The following is a 21449-nucleotide window of genomic DNA, read 5'->3' as shown; positions in this document are numbered from 1 at the left end:
CACTATACGCTAGTACACACATACTATACACATACTATGTACTTAATTGTGCACTATACACGGACTATATACTTAACTAATGCACTTAGTGATGCACTATACACTTTACACATATACTATACACATACTATGTACTTAACTGTGCACTATACACTGACTGTATACTTATCTAATGCACTTAGTGATGCACTATATACTATGCGCTACACACTTATGGTGCTTTTCCATTGCATAGTACCCCACGGTTTGGTTTGGGTCAGGTCAGGTCACCTCACCTCACTTTGGCTTGGTTAGCTATTCCATCGAGTTTAGTAACACTTTGGAGTGGGAGGGATTGTAGGCGTGTCATTATATTTGCGCTGCCTACTGCTGTGACATCATACAAGTGAGAGCGTCGTTGTACATTCCCATACATTCATTTATTTCAATTCTTAATCTGTGACAAAATTAAAATTGACCACCACAAACAGATGTTTGCACATCGCGTTTATCACTACCTCTGTCTCACATGGCAGTTTCTGTACAAACACCCGTGGCGTCGATCGACACGATGCGCTTAGTCTCATTTAAGTTGCATTTAAGCATATATGCGAACATGCGCATCGCGAATGTGCCGCCACAAACTGCAAGTCTGGAAAAAAATGTGTTCCTGATTCTCAACCTGTGGATGTTTTTCATCGCTAAAAAGGAGTTTGGGAACTTAAAGCAAAGCACAGATGACAACAGGTTTACTCAAGACAGTGCAAGCTAGAACAAAGGTAAAGATAATCTTTTACATTAAAGCGATGACGCTGGTAGTGACAATTTTCTCAGGCCAATCAGTGATCTACAGTGGTTTGGCGGCACATTTCGGTATCAGCTCAGGTCGCTTGGAACCCCGACCGAGGTGGTATTAAAAAAAGTATTGGAAACTACGTACTACAATGGAAAAGCTCACAAAAGTAAGCTGACCCAAACCAAACCATGGGATACAATGCAATGGAAAAGCGTCATTACACTATGCACTATACACTATTAAACTACATACCAAAAAAAATCATTGTAGTACTTTGATGGTCTGATTAACTATGATACTAAATTTGGTTTGTTATCCACTGTCAGTGCTTCAAAGAAAGTATTTACATTCATATAAGGAGAATGCAAGCAAAGAATTAAGAGACATAGCTTCACTATACATATCTGAAGTATGACATCACATAATTGTAACAGGAAGTTGAAATGCATTCCGACCTGTTCTCCTGCTCCAGGTCATTGAGGACTCTCTCCAGCTCTCCCTTCTCCTCTGACTCCATTGAGATGAGGATCTGAGCGGGGCTTTGAGGTTGGCTGAGAGGAGAGCTTTGATTCAGACTCTGGCAGTAATGCTGGATCAGCAGATGCTCATCATCTCTGCAGTAACAACAACAACAACATCAGCGCTCCATTTCCTGTTTGTAATATAACATCCTTCACTGTAGATTTCAATTACCATTTGCCGCCTTAAAATCCTAGAGGGGAATTCACTAAAAATGAATTGCACTCGCTGAAAGTGCTTTTTGTCCCATGAGCTGCCTGTATTATTTCAGTTTGAGTAACTAAAGGGATTAAGGAAATCGGGTAATGGCGCAAACACGCCCACAAAATCTATGCAAAGAACAATTTGCGCATATATGTGGTAAAGCGCTAGCTCTGCAAACACCAAGGTTGTGGGTTTTGCAGGTGCGATCTACAGTGAACCTAATTTAGAAAAAAATTGTGTTTGTGCCAACAATCACTTAATTTAAAGGAACAGTATGTAAGAAATATATATCATAAAATGGCCCTGATATGTCACTAGACATTAAGAAATCATTACTTATATCACTGACAACAGTGGTCTGGCCAGGATATTGTCATTTAAAAAGTGGAGTTGCAGCCCTCAACCGATGTTTATGTTGTCATTTTGTGTATTGGCCACCAGTTGAGTGATTGCAGTACCAGTTTTAGCCACAAGTTTTGTTATTGCAATACGAGTTTTGGCCACAACCCTACATACTGTTCCTTTAAAACAAAAAAAATGCAAGTAAAATAGTGGTCTAACAGTTGTATAACATGAAAGAAGCATGCAAAAAGCACATTAGTTTAGTGAATTCACCTCTTAGTAATTAGTTAGTTATAACTTATTATTTTTAGCACTTAGTACACTGAGTAAATAAGCCCACATTTAAATAAATTAAATCACCCAGTTATATGCCCCAGTTGGGCCAGTCATGCCTAATGGTTAGAGACGGGCATGTAACCCTAGAGTTGCCGGTTCGAGTCTCAAGGCCGGCAGGCTGCGACTGTGGTGCCCTTAAATGCAGAGGTCACATTCCAAGTATGGGTTACCATACATTGGTCATTACGTCACTTTCAATTGATAATATTCAATGTTATTGCATTTCTATCAAGTAAATTGTAAATGTTACATCACACTATTCTGGAAAATGCCATAAGGAGTGTAAAACACTGGGTTATTTTTAACCCCTTGTTGGGCCAAAAAGGGACAAACCCAACCGTTCGGTTGAATTAAGCCAAAAATGTCTATATTTGACAACAACCCTGCATAGGTATAAGGGTCAGTGACAAAAACGGTTTGGCAAGATGAGAAATTTAAAAATCGTTTTAAAAGCATGCATCAGGTTTATTTCAATGAATGCTCATAGTGTATTTATGGTAATTTTATGCAATAAAATGCAAAAAATTACATTTGCACCATTTTTATGAAAGTTAATACTGAATTGACCTAAAAATGTCAAATGGTGCAACCGCTAATTGCACCAAAAAATTAGAAATATGAAATATTTTATCCACCTTGATGACATTTAAGGGTAATAATCAAAAAAAGAATCATTTTATTAAGTTATTCTAAATAATCTTTGACAAATTATGTAAAAATGTGTGTAAAAAATCATATTACACTAAACTAGATGATTATATTTTATTCCACATTTTTTATGAATATATTTATAATTTCATAAAAAATACTATTTACACCAATTGACCCCACGTTGACATTTTTGCAATTATCCCCTAAATATTCTGTCAAAATTAAATAAAACCAACATTTTTTGACTTGTTCCTCAAAAAAAGAGAATGTATGCAAGTAATTTGCAAATTTATTTAGAAATTTTACTAGTGCTGGGCAAAGATTAATTGTGATTAATCGCATACAAAATAAAAGTTAATTTTTGCATAATATATGTGTGTTTATTGTGTGTAATTATTATGTATGTTTAAACACACTCACATACATATATACATTTCAGAACATTTTTATTTATATATAATTTTGTAAAATGTATATATAATATAGAATATATAAAAATAAATAAATAAATATATATACACATGAAAATGTTTCTTAAATACATACATACATGAATGTGTGTATTTATATATACATAATAACAACACACAGCACACACTTGTATATTATGCTAAAATCACTTTTATTTTGTATGCGATTAATTTAGATTAATCTTTGCCCAGCACTAATTTTAACCCTTTTACATTAAATTGAACCATACAGACACACAATAATTAACGTCACATCACTGACCCATAAATGTATAACTCAATGCTTGGGTTTATCCCTTTTTGACCCAATAATGGGTTAAAAATAACCCAGTATCTTTTAGAGTGACGTTTCTTCCACATACAAAATGACATTGATTGTATAATAGTACTTAATGTCAAGCGTAATGAGTTGCAGGCTCACATGCTTTCATTGGGCGATACATTCTCATTCATATACGAGCCATTCCGGTTCTCCATTTCAGCTAGCCTGTGAAAACACAACATCATTCCTCACTCATTCATGCCAGCTGCATCCATTCATGTCAATACGGCATCAACGTGTTACGCGTGTAATATATTAAAGCAACACATTTCGTTTGTTACTACACAACCCTGCAAGCAACAAACACACAAGCAAATATGATGAAAATAGTGTTGGTTGTCTAAAAGAGTATTACAAAATATTTTTGATTAAAATACACAATAATACACAACAAGTTAACTTGATCTAATTCAGCTTGTAAAGAACCATAAAAACACAACCTTTACAGAATTACTCTTGATTCTGATTGGCTGTAATTCATTTGAATCTAATTTAAGAAACTACAAGCACTTGCAACTGGTATAAAAAGTAGCTCTACATATCAAAAAGTGTTTTAAAGACAAATATGAGGATAACATCTTGCATTAAACACTGGTATATGTAGCTGTAGTATAAGACTTTACACTAATTTGTTGAATTATTGAGAAGTTAATGCACATTTTGCTAGCACACAGCAGCACCAAACCTGACTTTCTTGTAAATAAACAAGTTTTAAATGTATTTTTAAAAGGCTTACCTGCTAGCGTAATGCTCGATTCGTGAATGCGTGTCGTCGTGAGAGAGCTGTGGAGATGATGAGGGCCTGTCGGTGACAGAAGAACATTTTTTGGAAACCACAGCTTAATATTTCATTATGTAAAAACAACATTTAAAGAGCTTAAATGCAAAACCCTCTAAGGGCTCAGTCACACCAAAAGCGTTTATGGCAGTTGCAGGCGCCTTTTTTGAATGATATTCTATGGGCAGGGCGCGTTTGCGCGCTGTTTATGCGCGCCGAGCGCCTAGCGGTTTTCTGCCGCCTGCCGCGCACGCGTTTTTGAAGGAGCGCTGAGAGCGGAGGAGCGCCTGACGTCATTCGCGTCTTCCATTGTCCAATCGAATGAGGGGAGAGGCGGGCCTTACGTTGTGGCGAGGGAAGTTTACAGCTGCTTTGAATAACCGGACTTCACTCGCTCACTCTCTCCTGCGTGTTTGTGCTCCTCTTATCCTCAAACAAGGTCAGAGCAAGCGTCCTCTTTTTAAAGTTTCTGCTAATATGACAGTTAACAGCAAAAGAGCGCTCACGCTTCAATATTTGATTGACAAGACAGCTGACTCGGTGGTTGCTTAGCAATATGAAAAGCCGCGCTGCACTGCTCTTTTTTAAAAAAGGCAGTGCGTCGCGCCTTGCGTTTGCAAGCGTTTAAAGCGCTTTTGGTGTGACTGAGCCCTAAGTGTGTCTGGCATGCTTCTTAAAAGAGCTTCATTTTTTATCAGAAGAAATTGAACCACACATTAGGGGGCACTATGATCCATGTGACTGCCACATTCAGGTTGTATTCAAGTCCAAGTACTCACAAGGGACACAAGTTTGAATGTGATCCACAGTCGTTTTGTTCGGTGTCATTCATCTTTTGTGCACTTAGGGGACTTTGCTGAAAAATGTATTACGTTTAGTGGATTCTGCCAACAAAGTGGTATTTCTAAATGGCCTGAAACTGGGATTAATTGAATTTGAAGGGAAAGTATTTGATGAACGTATAATACGTGCGTAGAGCATTTGGTTAATATAATTATCTCATTTTTGACGGGGTGGCGCTTAGGGGCTTTTGCATCTGAGCTCCTCATTTCAAAACCACTGAGCATTAAAATACATTTTTCACAAAGCTATAAAAAAGTGGATATTAAATAATACATATAAAAAATTTCCACTATCCATTTTTGGTTAACATGCTGCCCCTTGTGGTAAAACAGCGTATTGCAGTTTATAATTCAGCAGAGTTTGGTTAAATCAGGCAATTGTAACCATAAATGCAGCTTTTGATAAACCATAAACATACATCCAAAATTAGTGTCCAGATGATTTAACATTCAAATAGACCCCCAATTAAAGGAGCTCCTAATAACATAGAACTAAAACATGTATACATCGCAGATGAATAGGGAAAAAGCAATGGGATGAACGTTTCAAAACACTTCACATGTTTGAGGATGAATGTGTTGTGGAGTGCTGTGTGTATATAATGCTATAATTTTTTATCAAACTATAATGTAGTTAAAGGTGAACTATGAAGAATTTTACAACAATCCCTGTCAATTATTACTCATGATCCACTATTGGGGTCTACAAAAACACTGCCCTGCATTTTCTTGTTTTTTAATTGTTTTCCATTTGGCACAAATGTTGTGCGTTCAATTTCAAAATGTATAGCTGTGGAATAAATGTGTTTGCCAAATGCATTAAGATAAACATGTGTGGTTGTGTGTGCAGATGTACTGGAAGTACTCACGGATGGTCAACAGGCCAGAAGTTGATCAGTGTTATAGGACTGCAAGACAAAAGAAGATGCAATGATGGACAGGACGAATAGATGCACTGCGAGCAGGATGGTGGCGCGCTTGTTACCAAACACACAAACCCATTTGCACAAGACCTATAAACTCTCTCAGTGGCCAATAAACCAAAGTGCAAGTCACAAATGCCAGTGTGACAATGACTGATTCACTTCAGGAAACTATACATTTTTGGTTGTGTGTTGGGTTGAGATGAAAAAGGAAAACAAAAATGTAACATCGTAATGTGCGAATGCATCTAGAACTGCCAATTCGCTCCTCTAAAGCAGTGGTTCTCAAACTTTTTCAGCATACGGCCCCCTTTGTGAACGGCGCATTCCTTCGCGGCCCCCCCAAAGAAAATTTATGACAAGAAACTGTTTTAAAACAACTTTTAATTAAGCAAAACATATTTAATGATACGAAGTAGTGCTGTTGGTTAGTAGTCTTATTTTTTTAGGTTTAATTGCACAGAATTCATGATAAATTAATTTATTTTATAAAATGTCATAAAACTGGGGCCCCCTGGCACCATCCTGCGGCCCCCCTGGGGACCCCGGCCCCCAGTTTGAGAACCACTGCTCTAAAGGGAGAACAAAATCCTAAAATCATGTCACAGTACTAATGCGAACATAAACGCAGAACACCTTCAAGCTAAATTCCTCTATAACTTCTGTTCAACCAAGCATTCAGAGTAATCTTTATTTATCTTGTTTGGTGACCTGTGTTATGTTGCTTAATCATTTACTACTCGTGGAATTATTATTAGCATGCCTCAGATGCTGTTATCAGTGTTTCCTCTAGGATTTTTTTCAGCTGTGGCGGCAGGGGGCGCCCATGATGATTATAAATGTACATTATTTTTTTTAAAGTAGAATATAGGCTACAGTAAAACATGTATTTTTTATCATTTTCATGCTGTCATTGACTTTTCCTCATATTTATAGCATATTGCTTTTCTATGTTTGATCTAAAATGTATTTTCTTAAAAAACGTTACATAGCTACGTACGTAGTTCGGATATTTCATTGTAGTTTTAATGTAGTGTGCATTGCAAGTTGTGCTCGTGTTTAGCGTTACAGAGCTGTTGCAAACTCACGCACAGTCCTGTTTGATAATCCGATTCCGCACCACTGTGATTGACCGAACATCCATCAGCAGCAATTTTATTTCACACCCGGTCCGGACCATTTGACATAAAGACCCCGAGCCGGTCACACCACAAATCGCGCAGTTGAATAGAAACCTTTAACGGTCTTCAGACAGATCTTAAACACAAAGCACGGGGCCATTTAAAAACGAGTCGAATTTTGGTCTTGGATGTTAGACCCGCATTTTACTCTTGTCTATTGAGTCCCGACCTGCATCTACAACACAAATGACACGCGAATAGTCTATTATTACACCCGTTAGATCAAATCCCGCGGGTACCCCGACCCTGCTGTTTCGTCTGAAAACAAATAAAACTCACCGTCTGCCTCAAGTTTCTATTACCAACGTTCTTCTCTTCCACGGGAATAATGTAAGTTTCCTTACAAACAGATTCGACTATTAATGTCTTGCAGACGCATATAAGTAGTATTCAGTATTTAGCCTTTTGTTTTTGGACAAATATCATATCATTTAATGTGAAACTTTGTGAGTGTTGATCTAAAGCACAGAAGATTGATTGACAGCTGAGCGGTCAGCAGCGCGCTACTGCGCTTATAGCCTATATTCTGAATAACTAATGACCAGATAAGTTGATAATATGACTGAGTACAGTGATTCCAAATGAATGTCCAAAAAACTCGTAATATGTTAAATCGAAAGTTTAATAATGTCTTTTCTCGCAGCCCTGCGCTGCGTCCGTGTATATGCGCCGGTGAACATCAAATGCGTGATGACCTTGCACCTTAAATTACCCTAAATTTATAGTCATAAAGATAAAAGTAAAACAATATTCGAAACTTCAAATTATGTATTTTTATTTGTGTAAACTCACAATAAGGAGAAAACTTTGTGCTTACTTAAAATCATTAAAAACATGACGTGCTTTCTGCTGCTTTGGTCAGCGCGTCACAAAAAAAAACAGAAACTCAAATACTTTTTTATTCGTTTTGTCAATTTAATTATTATTTAAGTGTAACATATTTCGTATAGGCTTATTTATTTTATTATTATTTCTCAAAACAGAGACGTAGCCTATCCTCTGTTGATTTAAATCTATTTGTTCATTAAACTAAACCCATGGAAGAAATTGTGATACTTTAGGAGATTTATTTATAAATGAGTTATTTCTAAGACAGCCAGTCTGGCAGAGCGGACATTTATGTAGCTTTTTTGCGAGCTGCCGCCGTGGGTTTTGTCTAGAAGGGATACAGCAAATGCCGAAAAGTTAATGATTAGATTTGGAGGTAGGATTATTAGGATGAAAACAGCGGCTCTGGCTAAATGAGATACAAATATATCCTACAATCGTGTGAAATTTTGTGTTTAGAGTTGGGTTTGGTTGAAGGATTAGATTAAAACAGTGGTCATCCAGCGAGAATTCGTTTGCTGTATCCCTTCTATCCACAACCGCAGGCGTGGCGGGGATGTTTTAGGCATGGCGGGCCGCCACGGTTGAATGTATATAGCGGAAACACTGTGTTATACATTAACCGTGCATTCACACCGCCGCCGGCGAGAGCGTCAAACTGGCCAAAAGTCAATCATTTTCAATGTGAGCCAGGCTTGAACGGCGTGAGCGTCGAGGAGAGTTGAAATCAAGTCAACTTTATGGTAATAAGCTATGACACGGTTCGAAAACAATAGCCACACCAAATGGCTTTTAATTGTTTATTTCGTAGCAAAAATTTGACTATAATTGTTAAGTTCTTTCCATCGATCAAATTCTTACTTTGGCATTTAAAATATGGTTAATAAGGTTAACTTATGCACTATTCGTGGTCAGTCTGCACAAGATCAACATGCTTGTTTGCTTCGCGGCCCCTTTAAATAAAATTCACAAGACCACGAATAAGATAGTCAGAGCGTCATTTAATCTTTTTCTCCAGGGTTGGTGGCAGGGCAGCCAGAGCATTTTTGACGCTCGTCGGCGGCAGTGTAAACGTACAGTAAGGTGTGTCATTGGTCAATTACAAATCCATTTTTCCACTCTTGATAAAAAACTATATTTGCAAAACGATGTTGAACACGCCAGACAAAAAACTATGCTAAACAATGCATCTTTTCTTTACCATTAACAGCCAATAGAGTGCCACAGGAATGAGGTATTTTTATAGGCCAACCCCAAAAGTAAGCGGGACACTGGTTCCCTTGCTAAAAACTAGGGATGTAACAATACATCGATATGAATCAATACATCGATTTTATTTTTAATGATCCGATGCATCGATGCCACACATATTTTTTTTCTAAAACTACCTCGTTGATTGTCACTATTGCACATTTTGGCACAAAATACTTGAAGATTTTGACTGTTGCCATCTAAGTTTGAGTTTATGTGACATTTTGCCCGTCAATATTAATTTTTCTTTATTTAAATAAAAAAGTGTATTTTTGTTCGTTTGTTGTTTTAAATGTTCCAATTGGGACAGAGATTGTGTCATTTTCAAAGAGTTTAATTAAATGTTCATGTCATATATTTTGGTTGCATTTGTATGTAAAAATGTAACTGCTTAACTAGGCACGTAATATAAAAATATTGATAAATAGAATTGAATCGTAATCGCATCAAAGAAGTGTTTGATGTAACCGCATCGCTGGCGGAGAAAAACCTATATTTTAGCGGATTGTAATGAACTTTCCGATTTACATCTCCACTAAAAAAAACATAAATTTTTCCCATAGACTTTTGCATTATCTCAAAAAAAAAAAAAAGAATCCGTGTTTAAAGGATAAGTCCATTTTCTTAAAAAAAATCCTGATAATTTACTCACCACCATGTCATCTAAAATGTTGATGTCTTTCTTTGTTCAGTCGAGAAGAAATTATGTTTTGAGGAAAACATTCAAGGATTTTTCTCATTTTAATGGACTTTAATGGACCCCAATACTTAACAGTTTAAATGCAGTTTAAAATTGCAGTTTCAAAGGACTCTAAACGATCTCAAACGAAGCATAAGGGTCGTATCTAGCGAAATGATTGTCATTTTTGGCAGGAAAAATAAAAAATATGCACAACTTTAATGAATTTTGAAGTCTAAATTTGTTTTGTTTTTCTAGTAAACCCACTCAAAATCATAAACAATGTGATCATCTGTGAAGATTAACTTCAAAACAAACTTCAAAAACTGTTGTTAAACACAGATCTTATTTTTTGCGATAATCCAAATGAATGGCATAAGAACCAGCGTCTCGCTAACTTCCGGGTTGGCATATAAAAATGCGTCATCTCATCATTGTCGTCATACGGCAATCTATAGAAATGGTATTAAAATGAAAGTGACTCACGTCTCCATGTTATCTCCCTCTAGGATGGTCTGGACGGGTAGGTAACCCATACGGGGGTGCTTTGCAAAATAGCGCTTTGTCCTGAACTTGTTCTTCAACACCTTGGCAAAGTCTCTCACGTCCTCTCCTGATGTCGTCTACAAAGAAAGATGCACACACGTGTAAAAATACCACATCACTACACCACATACTAAATTAATAGAAAGATACAGAAAGCTACATACAACAAAAAGGGATGTAAACAATCTTACCGGTGTGCAATATTCAACCATAGGATACTGAATCTTGTGACCTTTGGCCACTCTGCCAGAAAAGAAGCAGCTTTGGCAGATGTCGTAGTTAAAGTGCTTTAAGCTTCTGTACCTGTTGAGATCAGACACATGGGGGTGAGGTCTTTTAAAACGCTAGATAGGCTGGCAGAGCTTAAAAGAGTCAGAAATTTCACGGATCTGAGGTGACATGCATGGAATGCATGCAGGATTACTCAGAAAAAAACAGTAACTACTTGATCCTCCAGGTGGAGCTGTTTTGTATTAGCATGGGTGTTGATTTAAAAAGAGAATAAGTGTTCAAACAAAGCTCATTTACTTTATTTGGGAATGCCCCTATTTTATCAAAATCCAGTTATTGTAAGAAAACAAAAAGTTTGCATAACGATTAATTGAATTACATTTTCAACATTTAAAATTGTGTAAAATCTTATCATTTACTCTTCATATTAAAAGTCAAGCTGGAAATATTGCAAATGTGCATATTGCATGCTTATCTCAATGGTTTGCACTAACTGAATAATATTAATACCTAAAAATATTACGTATAGTCAAACTTTTAGGATAATGCAGGTAGCAAAAGGACTGGCAAGACAAAGACAGTGATGCTTTCCCCCCCAGAAATATATAAAAAAATATACATTATCATTTAATTTGATTTTACAAACTTAAAGCATTATCATATTGGATATTGTACATTGCATTTTTATTAAGTTATCACATATTGCACTTTTCTTCAATATCGTGCAGAATCTAATCTGGATTTTATTGGATATTAGAAAGTGCCTATTCCATAACAGGCAGCAGCCAAACCTAAACATGACTAAAACAACGCCTAAATCCCAGTATCTATTGTTATTATTTCTGGCTTAGGTGACATCAGGCCGATCAGAAGCCCCAATGACTTCCATGTTTTTTTTTTATACTATGGAAGTCAGTGGGGCTTCTGATCGGTTTGGTTACAAACATTCCTCAAAATATCTTCCTTAAGGGGATCGCACACTGGACGCGTAGCTCAGCGTCGCACCGCGTCGCGTCTAGGACAACTCGGAGGTATCGTAAACCGGAAGTGCACGTTAAATAGCGCGAGCTTTGTCAGATAGCGTCTACTTCAAAATGCATAATATACGTTAGCAGCAAATGTTAATCGTTAATGATTTGGGACAAATATTATGTTATTTAATGTTAAACTATGTGAGTGGTGCTGTGTGGCGTGACAGGGATTTGAGCAACTTCATGGGTCAAAGCTGGGCGCCGGTGTGCGTATACTCATAGAAAACAATGAGTTTGATTTTTTTAAGAACGGTGCGGTGCTGAGCTGCGTGGCCGGTGTGCGACCCCCTTTAGTGTACATAAGAATAAAGAAAGTGTATACAGGTTTGTAACAACATGAGAGTGAGTATAAAACTTTATTTTAACAGACAAATAGGATTGTGTTTCCACTAATAAAACTTCTAAGAGCCAGAAACGAATGCGGCAGCTGTTCGAGTCAGACTGCAGACTCGATTTTTCAACATCTACCTTGAAGTTTGGTGCAATGCTTAAAAATGCATCAAAAACTGCTGACACATTTAAACCATCTGAAGTAAAATCAGTCATACTAAATCGTGACACTAAAGTAAGGTCCGTACCTGAAGCCGATAATAGGACATTCCTTACAAATGTTGCATTTAGCCTGGTGCTTCGCTGTCTCAGCAGCCGCCACGCGATGCAGGACGGGAAGCCAAACCATGGACTGAGGCTCTAAACGCATCCAGTCCAGAAAGACCGAAGCCTCCAGCTCTGGTTTGTTATTGGCCTTCATATAAGAGTAGAAAAATAAAAGTAAGTTAAGTCGCTGCAAGGGCATATACATGGTTGCTTACTGCTTTGGAAACAATACATCACAGCTATAACTTGCCTAAAACTATAAATGACATTATGTTAAATATTGCAGTAAATCTTAAAAATCTCAGTGTGACTATCAAAATTAGAAACAAAATAAAAATGCAACACATTTTTATTGTTAACAAACACATTACAGTGTTTCCCATACATTCATTTATTTGTGGCGACCTGCTGACGCTCTCCGGTGTGTATGAAACACCTTTGTTTTATATTTGATGCGTACGTGTGCCCGTTTGCATGGCATTTTTGTAACTTTGCGCGTGGCTCCGCATCCGAAAATGACCAACCTGACCCCATATTAGTGAACCATTATTCATCCATCTCCCCATAAAAGCCATGAAGAGAACCTCCAGAAATAAATGTTTTGCATCAGTCAACGCACTCTGGGGTGCATAAAACACTTTCGATTTATACTTGACTTATAGTTAGTTTGTCTAGAACAAAGCACTCACATACCTCATCTGGGTAAAATACTTATGCTGCAATAGTTAGCCTGTCTGGAACCGAGCTGACTTAAACCACTATAATGTATGACACTTGCATTACATGTGAACGGCCCCTACGCTAATAGGACAATAATGCTTTTCCTACATCTATTAATGTAAAGCTGCTTTGAAACAATTAACAATTGTGAAAAGCGCTTAATAAATAATATTGAATTGATGCGCATGCTGTTGGCGCCGCTGAATACGCATGGCTGTGTGCAGTGTGAATGGCATTTTTTGTAATGCTGCGTGTGGCCCCACATCCAAAAATTACTAACATGACCACATACAAGTTAACAATTATTTATCCATCTCCCTGAAAAAAATAAAAATTGAGCAACACAAGAATTTTTTTGGCATCAGTCGACGCTCTCCGGTGTCTATAAAACACTTTTGGTTTATATTTGATGCATACGTGTGCTGGTTTGCATCCCATTTTTTGTAACTTTCCACGTGGCTCCACATCCAAAAATTACCAACCTGACCGCATATTAGTAAACCATTATTTATCCATCTCCCCAAAAAAGGCAGAGAAGAGACCCTCCATAAATAATTTTTTTTGCATCAGTCAACGCATTCTTGTGTGCATAAAACGCTTTCGATTTATACTTGACGCATATGCCATTGGCGCCGCCGAGTACGCATGGCGGAGTGCAGTGTGAAATGCATTTTTTGTAACTTTGCGTGTGGCCCCACATCCAAGAATTACTGACCTGACTGCATATTAGTTAACCATTACTCATCCATCTCCATAACAAAATCAAAATTGAGCAACACACAAAAAAAGGCATCAGTCGATGCACTCCGGTGTGCAGAAAACTCTTTTGGTTTATATTTGATGCGTACGTGTGCCGGTTTGCATGGAATTTTTTGTTACTTTGCGCATGGCTCCGCATCCGAAAATGACCAACCTGACCGCATATTACTTAAACATTATTCATCCATCGCCCCAAAAAAATCTAAATGAACTCTCCAACCAAAACAATTTTGGCATCCGTTGATAAATACTTGACGCATACGCCGTTGGCGCCGCTAAGTACGCAAGGCACTGTGCACTGCAATTTTTGAACTTTCCAAAAATGACTCACATGACCGTTATTCATACATATCCCCGTCAGATGAGTAAAATGTTACTCTGAATACAGTGTAAAACACTGCTTTAATTACACCCATTAAGGTTTTCATTTTTGGCTGAATTATCCCTTTAGAAAAAATAGGCCAATGAGAAATCAGAAAAGAAATCAAGATAATGATGCTTTTTCAAACAGTTTTCCTGAACACAGGCAGGACTGACTTACAAACTGAAAGCAGCTTCGCACACTGGGTTCAATATTGCTTCCTCCAAATGATGCCACTTCACCCAGCTGCCTGGGGATCTGAATGGCGTCGTGTAAAAGGAGTCCGAGTCGCCGCTGGTCGCAGAAGCCCGTGGCACTGGCCACCTCTCTGAATAAGACTAGAAAAAGCACAATCATTTATTAAAAAGTCTGTTTGGTACCAAAATATTTCTATTTATTATGCACATTGTGAAAAGCACTACACTAAAACATCAAAGATGCAATAACCTAGCTCTGGCATTACGATATATATGGCAGTGGGGGAACCAATACAACATCTTGTCTTTATTTCCTCTTTCTCGGTTTAGGCCTTGTCCACACTAATACGTTTTCATTTAAAAACACTTTTTTTGGCCCCTCCTCCATACTAAGACAGCATTTTTATCACATGAAATGTTTTTTGAAAACTCTTAAATCTGAAAATGCTGTTTTTGTGTTCAAGGAGGATTTTCGAAAATGATTACATTTTTATATATGACGTAGCCATGTGACCAATAGTCTGAAGCAAGATTGCATTTCAAGGTGGAAAGTAAATAAGCGTGTGACCTAAAAGATGCATGTTCGGGTCAATTCGGGTTTACATAGCCTTAATTCGTAGCTTCCCTTTTTTCCATTTTATCTTTATTTTTCATCTGAGGCCATAGGGCATGGGTGGGCTCGGGTAAGTACTTATGTAACCTAAATGGTTATTAATATATAAACTTAACCAGGATTTCCCGCAGCATATTTCAGTTAAGGCGGCCCGCCTAAGCTTGGAAACCCTACCGCCTTAACTAAAAAAATTGCTGCACAAAAGGCCGTCAAGTGCATCTCGGAGAATAGCGCGTACGCGCATCAAACCGCGAGCGAGGACGCGCGCCACACGGCCGAAATGAGAAAGACGTGGTCCGGACCGTCACTGCCCATTTGATTGCCACGTCCTCGGAATCGCCCGCCCACCCAACCCTACCACCTTAACTAACAAATTTTCTGCGGGAAACCCTGACTTAACATATACTCAAAGTTAGTGGTTTTAAAGAAGCACGCAATAGTGATGTAACTGGCCCCTGTATGGTGCTATTGCGATACGGTGACTAATTTGTCACCTTCTCACATTTAGTGTACTTCTAAACAGATGTGGCAGTTTACTGGGCCACATGCTGCAAATAAGCAAACCACAAAACTTTACAACAGTGTTTACTGTGCTGTTCTGAGTAAGCAGTGTAAACAAAATACAAGTACAAACACCTGGGAGAGCAATAAACATACCACAGCAAAAATCAATCTAAGACTATAGGCAGAAGAAACCAACAACTGTACAAAAAACGCAACATCACCTTGTGAGAAACAGGGGCTGTCAAAACAGTTCAGAATTGCAATTTTGCAATAAACCGAGCAAATACTGGATCTCTTTTATTATGACTTGCCTTTCTTTTATAGACCAAACAAAGCACATAAGATAAACAGAGGAACTTACATCTGTACTTATCCTCAAGGTGAGCTTTGCACAGACAGATTACTCCTGTTTTGAAGGATAGGGTACGGATCTTTCCGGTTCGTCCTCTGCGGGGAAAAATTAAATATCAAGGTGACAAATGACTAAAGCGAGACCGTCAAATGCTTGTTTTATCTTTTGGCTAGATAAAGAGACAAAATTGAGAACAAAACACTTCAGATGTTGCCTCTGGAAAACAGGCTGAAGTTTAAGGGAAAATATATTATTTACGCTATTAAGACCAGGATTGTTTTCACCGTTCTTGTCTCAATTTACTTTGGGGGAGAATGAATTGTCTTCTGTGAAATCTACCACCTCAATGTACAAACACTGAAAGATTTACGGCTTCATGTAAGTACAAAAGGAAACTTTCTGAGAATCAAAAGAGTATTTGAATACCTCAGTGATTCTGGGGTAAAAATACTTAAACACCTTTTAATCAAAGTAGTTATGTTACAAAAATATAATTGTCCCACATTTATTTTATTACAAAGAGTCATTACAAATATTTTTGAAATAAATGACCAAATAAAGAAATAAAACGGCCAATAATATTCCACTTTTACGAAAAATAATTCAGATAATTTACTCACCCCAATGTCATCCAAGATGTTTATGTCTTTCTTTGTTCGGTCAACAAACAATTTTTTTGAGGAAAAAGGATTTTTCTCAATTTTTCAATGTAGCTTCAAAGGACTCTAAACGATCCAAACCGAGGCGATCCCAACCAAAACGATTATCATTTTCGCCAAAATAAATAAATAAGTACCGTAATTTCCAGACTATAAGTCGCTCTGGAGTATAAGTCACATCAATCAAAAATGCGTCATATACGTCAAAATTAATTCATACTGACTTGACAAGTCGCACCTGACTATAAGTTGCAGGACCAGCCAAACTATGAAAAAAAGTGTGACTTAAGCCCAATTTATAGTCGTGCGTAAGTTCTACGCCGTAGCTACAGTGTAAGTTATCCGTAGCCTGTGCATAGCCTGACGTCCACCTTGCAAAATTTTTAACATCGCGTCAGTTCTACACGGACCGCAAGGGCTGTGATTGGTCACCCAGAACCCCTCCCGTCAGGTAAAAAAAATTGCATCTTAGGTATTTCTGTTTGCGACGGTGAAAACAAAGTTGAGCCAAGTTGAGGAGTAATTTACCTCAAACTGCAACAAAAGTCGCTGTTTATTTACTTCCATCAATGCGGGTTTTCTCAAATCATACACAACAAGTTGCTATTTCTTCTTCCTTTGTGGGTTAACTTGCCAAGCTGCTTCTTCATTGACGGGGCCACACTACTACTGTAGTTACACGCGTGGATACTGCTTAACAGCGGTCACAGCGTGTGTGTTTGCACGTCGACGCGGACGACGATGAAAAAGTATAAATGAAAACCGATGCAAAACCTACGTACAACTATAAAGAGCCCTTTATAGCCCGGAAAATACGGTACTTTTTAATACGCGTACGTGTGACCATTCGATGTTATTACGTAATATGTAAGGTCGTGCCAGCGTGTCACATGGCTAGTGCAAGACGATAAGTTGTGTTTTAAAAGTACATATTTACATTTTTTGGCGAAAAAGACAACCGTTTTGCTAGATAAGAGTAAGACCCTTATGCCTCGGTTGGGATCGTTTAGAGCCCTTTGAAGCTGCATTCAAACTGCAATTTTAAACTGCAAAACGTTGAGGTCCACTAAATTCCACCATATGGAGAAAAATCCTGGAATGCTTTCCTCAAAAAACTTAAAGAAATAAGAAAGAAATAAACATCTTGGATGACATGGGGGTTAGTAAATTATCAGAATTAGTTTTTATGAAAGATGTTCTGGGCCTTATTGGTGGTTTTATTTCCTTATTTGGTCATTTATTTCAACAACACACGTTGCCATGGTTACATGCCTGGCCCGAAGTTGATTTATTGGTCTGGCTAGTTGCTCTGTCGAAAATAAAATATTTTAAAATATGAGGGGAGACGAAGAGAGATTTGGCGCCCAGGCAAGAATTCAATGATCTGTAGCCAACACAGTATAAATTCTATTTTACAAAGTAACGTTAGCTCAGTGTAGTAGTTACGCTTTAAGTATGATTTGAATTAATGTAATTTACTTGCCACTTATTTTGCTTGTTATCAAAAATAATCTACTCTTGGCGGAAGTCTATCAGAAGTTAAAGGTGCTGTGTGTAGATTTTAGCGGCATTTAGCGGAAAGATTGCAAAATGCTCTGTCCACCACTAACAAAGAGCAACTATGGTAGCCGCCACAGGGCAAACATAGTGACCAAACTTATTCTACAGAGCAGTTTGTCCGTTTAGGGCTACTGTAGAAACATGGCGGCGCAAAATGGCAACTTCCATGTATGGGGACCAGCGTTGTATGTAGATAAAAACAGCTCATTCTAAGGTAAAAAACATACATAACATTTCAATATGTACGATCTTTATACACCACTAAAAATGTAGTTATGTATATTATATTGCATTTCTGTAAAGAGATCTTCCTAAAATTTACACACTGCACCTTTAAGTTTAGGCCACGAAAGCAGTTTGTTTATGTTTTTGCCCCTGAAACCATCTAGAAAAAAGAACCGTGAGTGACCCTAAACTCTTTACAACTGATTCTAATCTGCTTCTTCCTCTAAATCTCAACCAAGCAAGATGAAACAAAAGGAGGAACGTACGTATCATAGACGTTGAGCAGCCAGTTGAGACACATGTCCACACATAGGGGCACATTCACCAGACTGCTGTGCTGTTGCTCCAGACGGTCATAGATGCTGGTCAGACAGTTGATCACCTGCATGATGTCCATGAATTGCTCATTCTGCTTCAGGTTGTGCTGCTCAAAGGCCTCGCAGGCAGCAGGCATGCCCAGCAGATCCACTGCGTGTAATAAAACAACCAAGGTTACTAAGTTATAAGTATTGTACACATTGCTAAAAGGTTCCTAGTGTGGTCTGAATGGTTGCCAGGGTGTTGCTATGTGGTTGCTACGGTATTTTGCCAAGGTGTGTTTCTTCAGAACATCACTACACTAGTTAGCTAGGTTATTAATGTGGTTGCCAGGGTGTTGCTATGGTGTTCTAAGTGTTTTAGCACGTTGCTTGTGGTTGTCAAGGTGTGTTTTAAAGGGACAATAAGTAGGATTTACCCCCATCTAGTGGTGAAATTGTATTTTGCATTCAAACAAACAGTGCTACCTAGCGCCTCGCATTTCTAAATGCGTGTTGCAACTACGGTAGCCGTTATGTAATCACTGATCTCCTTGTCCGTTTCAGCTAGTTCACGTGTTCTGAATAAAACACGCGTTGTGGAAACGCGTTGGTAGGCTAGTGCTTTTTGTCCCTCTCTGCTATTATAGTTTATCAATATGGCGGAATGACATGGAAGGCTCCTTGGACTTACCCGTTCAATGCAAGTAAAGAGAAGAAATTCTAAGCTTACAAAGAAAAGTCAGATCACTGGCAGAGGTCATTTGACACCAACAAGGGCATATTTATGAATAAAGACATTGATTTTGATTAATAAAACACTTAAAACCCTACTTACTGTCCCTTTAAGAGTCACCACAATAGTTGGTTGATTGTTTTGCTAGATGGTTGCTATATTGTTGCTAGATAGTGTTAATATGCGTTTCATATAGAGCATCACTACACTAGTTAGCTAGGTTACTAATGTTGTCCGAATGGTTACCAGGGTGTTGCTCTGTGGTTGGTAAAAGCTCTGAGTGTTTTAAGCACGTTGCTAGATTATTTTCTATTGTCTTCCAAGATAGATGTTAAAAAGTTTTTTAAGGCATACATACACTAGTTAGCTAGACTACAAGTGTGGTCTGGGTGGTTGCCCAGGTGTTATGATGTCACCTGGTTGTTAAGGTTTTCTGAATGGTTTATAGCATGTTGTTTTGTGGTTGCTATGGTCTTCTTGATGGTTGCTAAATGATTGCTAAGATTCAAACCTCATGACTGACAAATGTTAGATGCATGCAACTCCAAAAAATATTTCAGAAAACAGCAGGGTAGACAATGTTGTGTGACTATGTGAGTGAGCTGTGCGTATTGACTCACAGCAAAGAGCCTTCTGCATTCGTCTGAGCTTCATTGCTGTTCTGTATGCTGAGAACCGTACATTGTTTAGATCCGCTGTTCAACAAGAAAAATTGTGCAAGAAAACAAACGTTAGTTCATTGAAATCAAATTAATCCCACAACATCTCTACATCAGATCATTTCTAATTTGGTTCTCATTTTGATCTCCTTATTTGTTTTAATCTAAAGAAATATGAAGCGTTTTTCATCCAATAAGCTTTTCAATGTTTGATATGGATTAAAATGTTTAATCTAACAACCAGACATTTTACTTTAAGGCAAATTCACTTTTTATGTTCAGATGAACGTGTGGTAAAATGTAACAAGTTTTTGCATTTCAGATGAGAATTACCTAAAGACAGGTAGAGCTCGGCCATCTTTGGGTGGTCCCAACATGTTGTTTGGGTCTGATGGCTGTAAAAAAAAGAAAAGACAATAAACATAAGTTCTTGCTTATAAGCATAAGTTATAAGCATCTAAAGTTATCTCTAACCTCTAACACCAGCCGCGTTTGAGGCGACAAAATCGTGTAGTTTGCCGCTTGAACAGTTCATTCAAGCCACGCATGAAAATGAGTTATCGAGACATTCACACAGAAATTCGCGTCTACCGTGCCATGCTAAACGCCTCATTCACGCCGCGAGACCTCCAGACGCGCGTCAACGGGTCTTCATATTGACTTAACATTGAAATCACTTGCACTTGACGCCTCTACCGCGGCTGGTGTGAACGCAGCATAAAGACTATACAACATCCAAAATGTGAATATAACCCTTAACAGATAATGGCAACTATTGTATGTATACGTATGCATTAGAAGTAGACTGATTAATCGGTTTTACAGATTTATCGGCACCGATAGTTTATTGGTGGAGCAATCGGTTATCACCAAAAATCCATGCCAATAGTTGTTTATGAATATGCACGTGTTGACTATATTAACATATTCAACAAATCAAACTTTGATTTCATTTCTTTATCATCACTGCAATATTTATTTTGTTATTTTGATTAGTTAATCATTAAGTGTAAAAACAGAAGCAAAAAAGACTATGCATATGATATACATTTATGTTATTTCAGTTGTACCCGTTGGGAGTTTTTCACATTTACTTCAATACTAGTTAATATAATTAATATATTTTTATTTATACATTTATTTCATTTAGCATATTTAATGCTTCAGTACTGTTGTTTTATTACTATTTCGTTTTTAGTGTTATGTTTGATTTTAATCTAGTATCTATTACAAAAACTATCGGTCAATAATCGGTTATCAACAGGTACGGACCAACCCAATTATCGGTAACGGTAAAATCTA

General features: G+C 37.7%; 1 protein-coding gene across 4 annotated transcripts in view; it reads right to left on the bottom strand.

Annotated features, from left to right (window-relative positions):
- Window positions 1-21449, bottom strand: part of dmd (dystrophin) — a 164145-nt gene that overhangs the window by 14753 nt on the left and 127943 nt on the right. For 3 of the 4 annotated variants that reach the window (XM_073866166.1, XM_055205904.2, XM_055205905.2), the window contains 12 exons: window positions 20481-20542; window positions 20109-20183; window positions 18723-18924; window positions 16022-16107; window positions 14527-14684; window positions 12488-12654; window positions 10839-10950; window positions 10588-10724; window positions 6109-6147; window positions 4356-4421; window positions 3719-3784; window positions 1231-1389 (listed from right to left, as the gene is read on the bottom strand). In XM_073866166.1, coding sequence (XP_073722267.1) covers window positions 1231-1389; window positions 3719-3784; window positions 4356-4421; window positions 6109-6147; window positions 10588-10724; window positions 10839-10950; window positions 12488-12654; window positions 14527-14684; window positions 16022-16107; window positions 18723-18924; window positions 20109-20183; window positions 20481-20542 — 1329 coding nt within the window. Of the gene's footprint in view, window positions 1-1230; window positions 1390-3718; window positions 3785-4355; window positions 4422-6108; window positions 6148-10583; window positions 10725-10838; window positions 10951-12487; window positions 12655-14526; window positions 14685-16021; window positions 16108-18722; window positions 18925-20108; window positions 20184-20480; window positions 20543-21449 lie in introns of those variants that run through there. The other variant, XM_055205906.2, reaches the window with a different exon arrangement.

The sequence above is a fragment of the Misgurnus anguillicaudatus genome, chromosome 3 (assembly GCF_027580225.2).
Source record: "Misgurnus anguillicaudatus chromosome 3, ASM2758022v2, whole genome shotgun sequence".
NCBI classification, from domain to species: Eukaryota; Metazoa; Chordata; class Actinopteri; order Cypriniformes; family Cobitidae; genus Misgurnus; species Misgurnus anguillicaudatus.
This window is presented reverse-complemented; position numbering and strand designations above follow the sequence as displayed.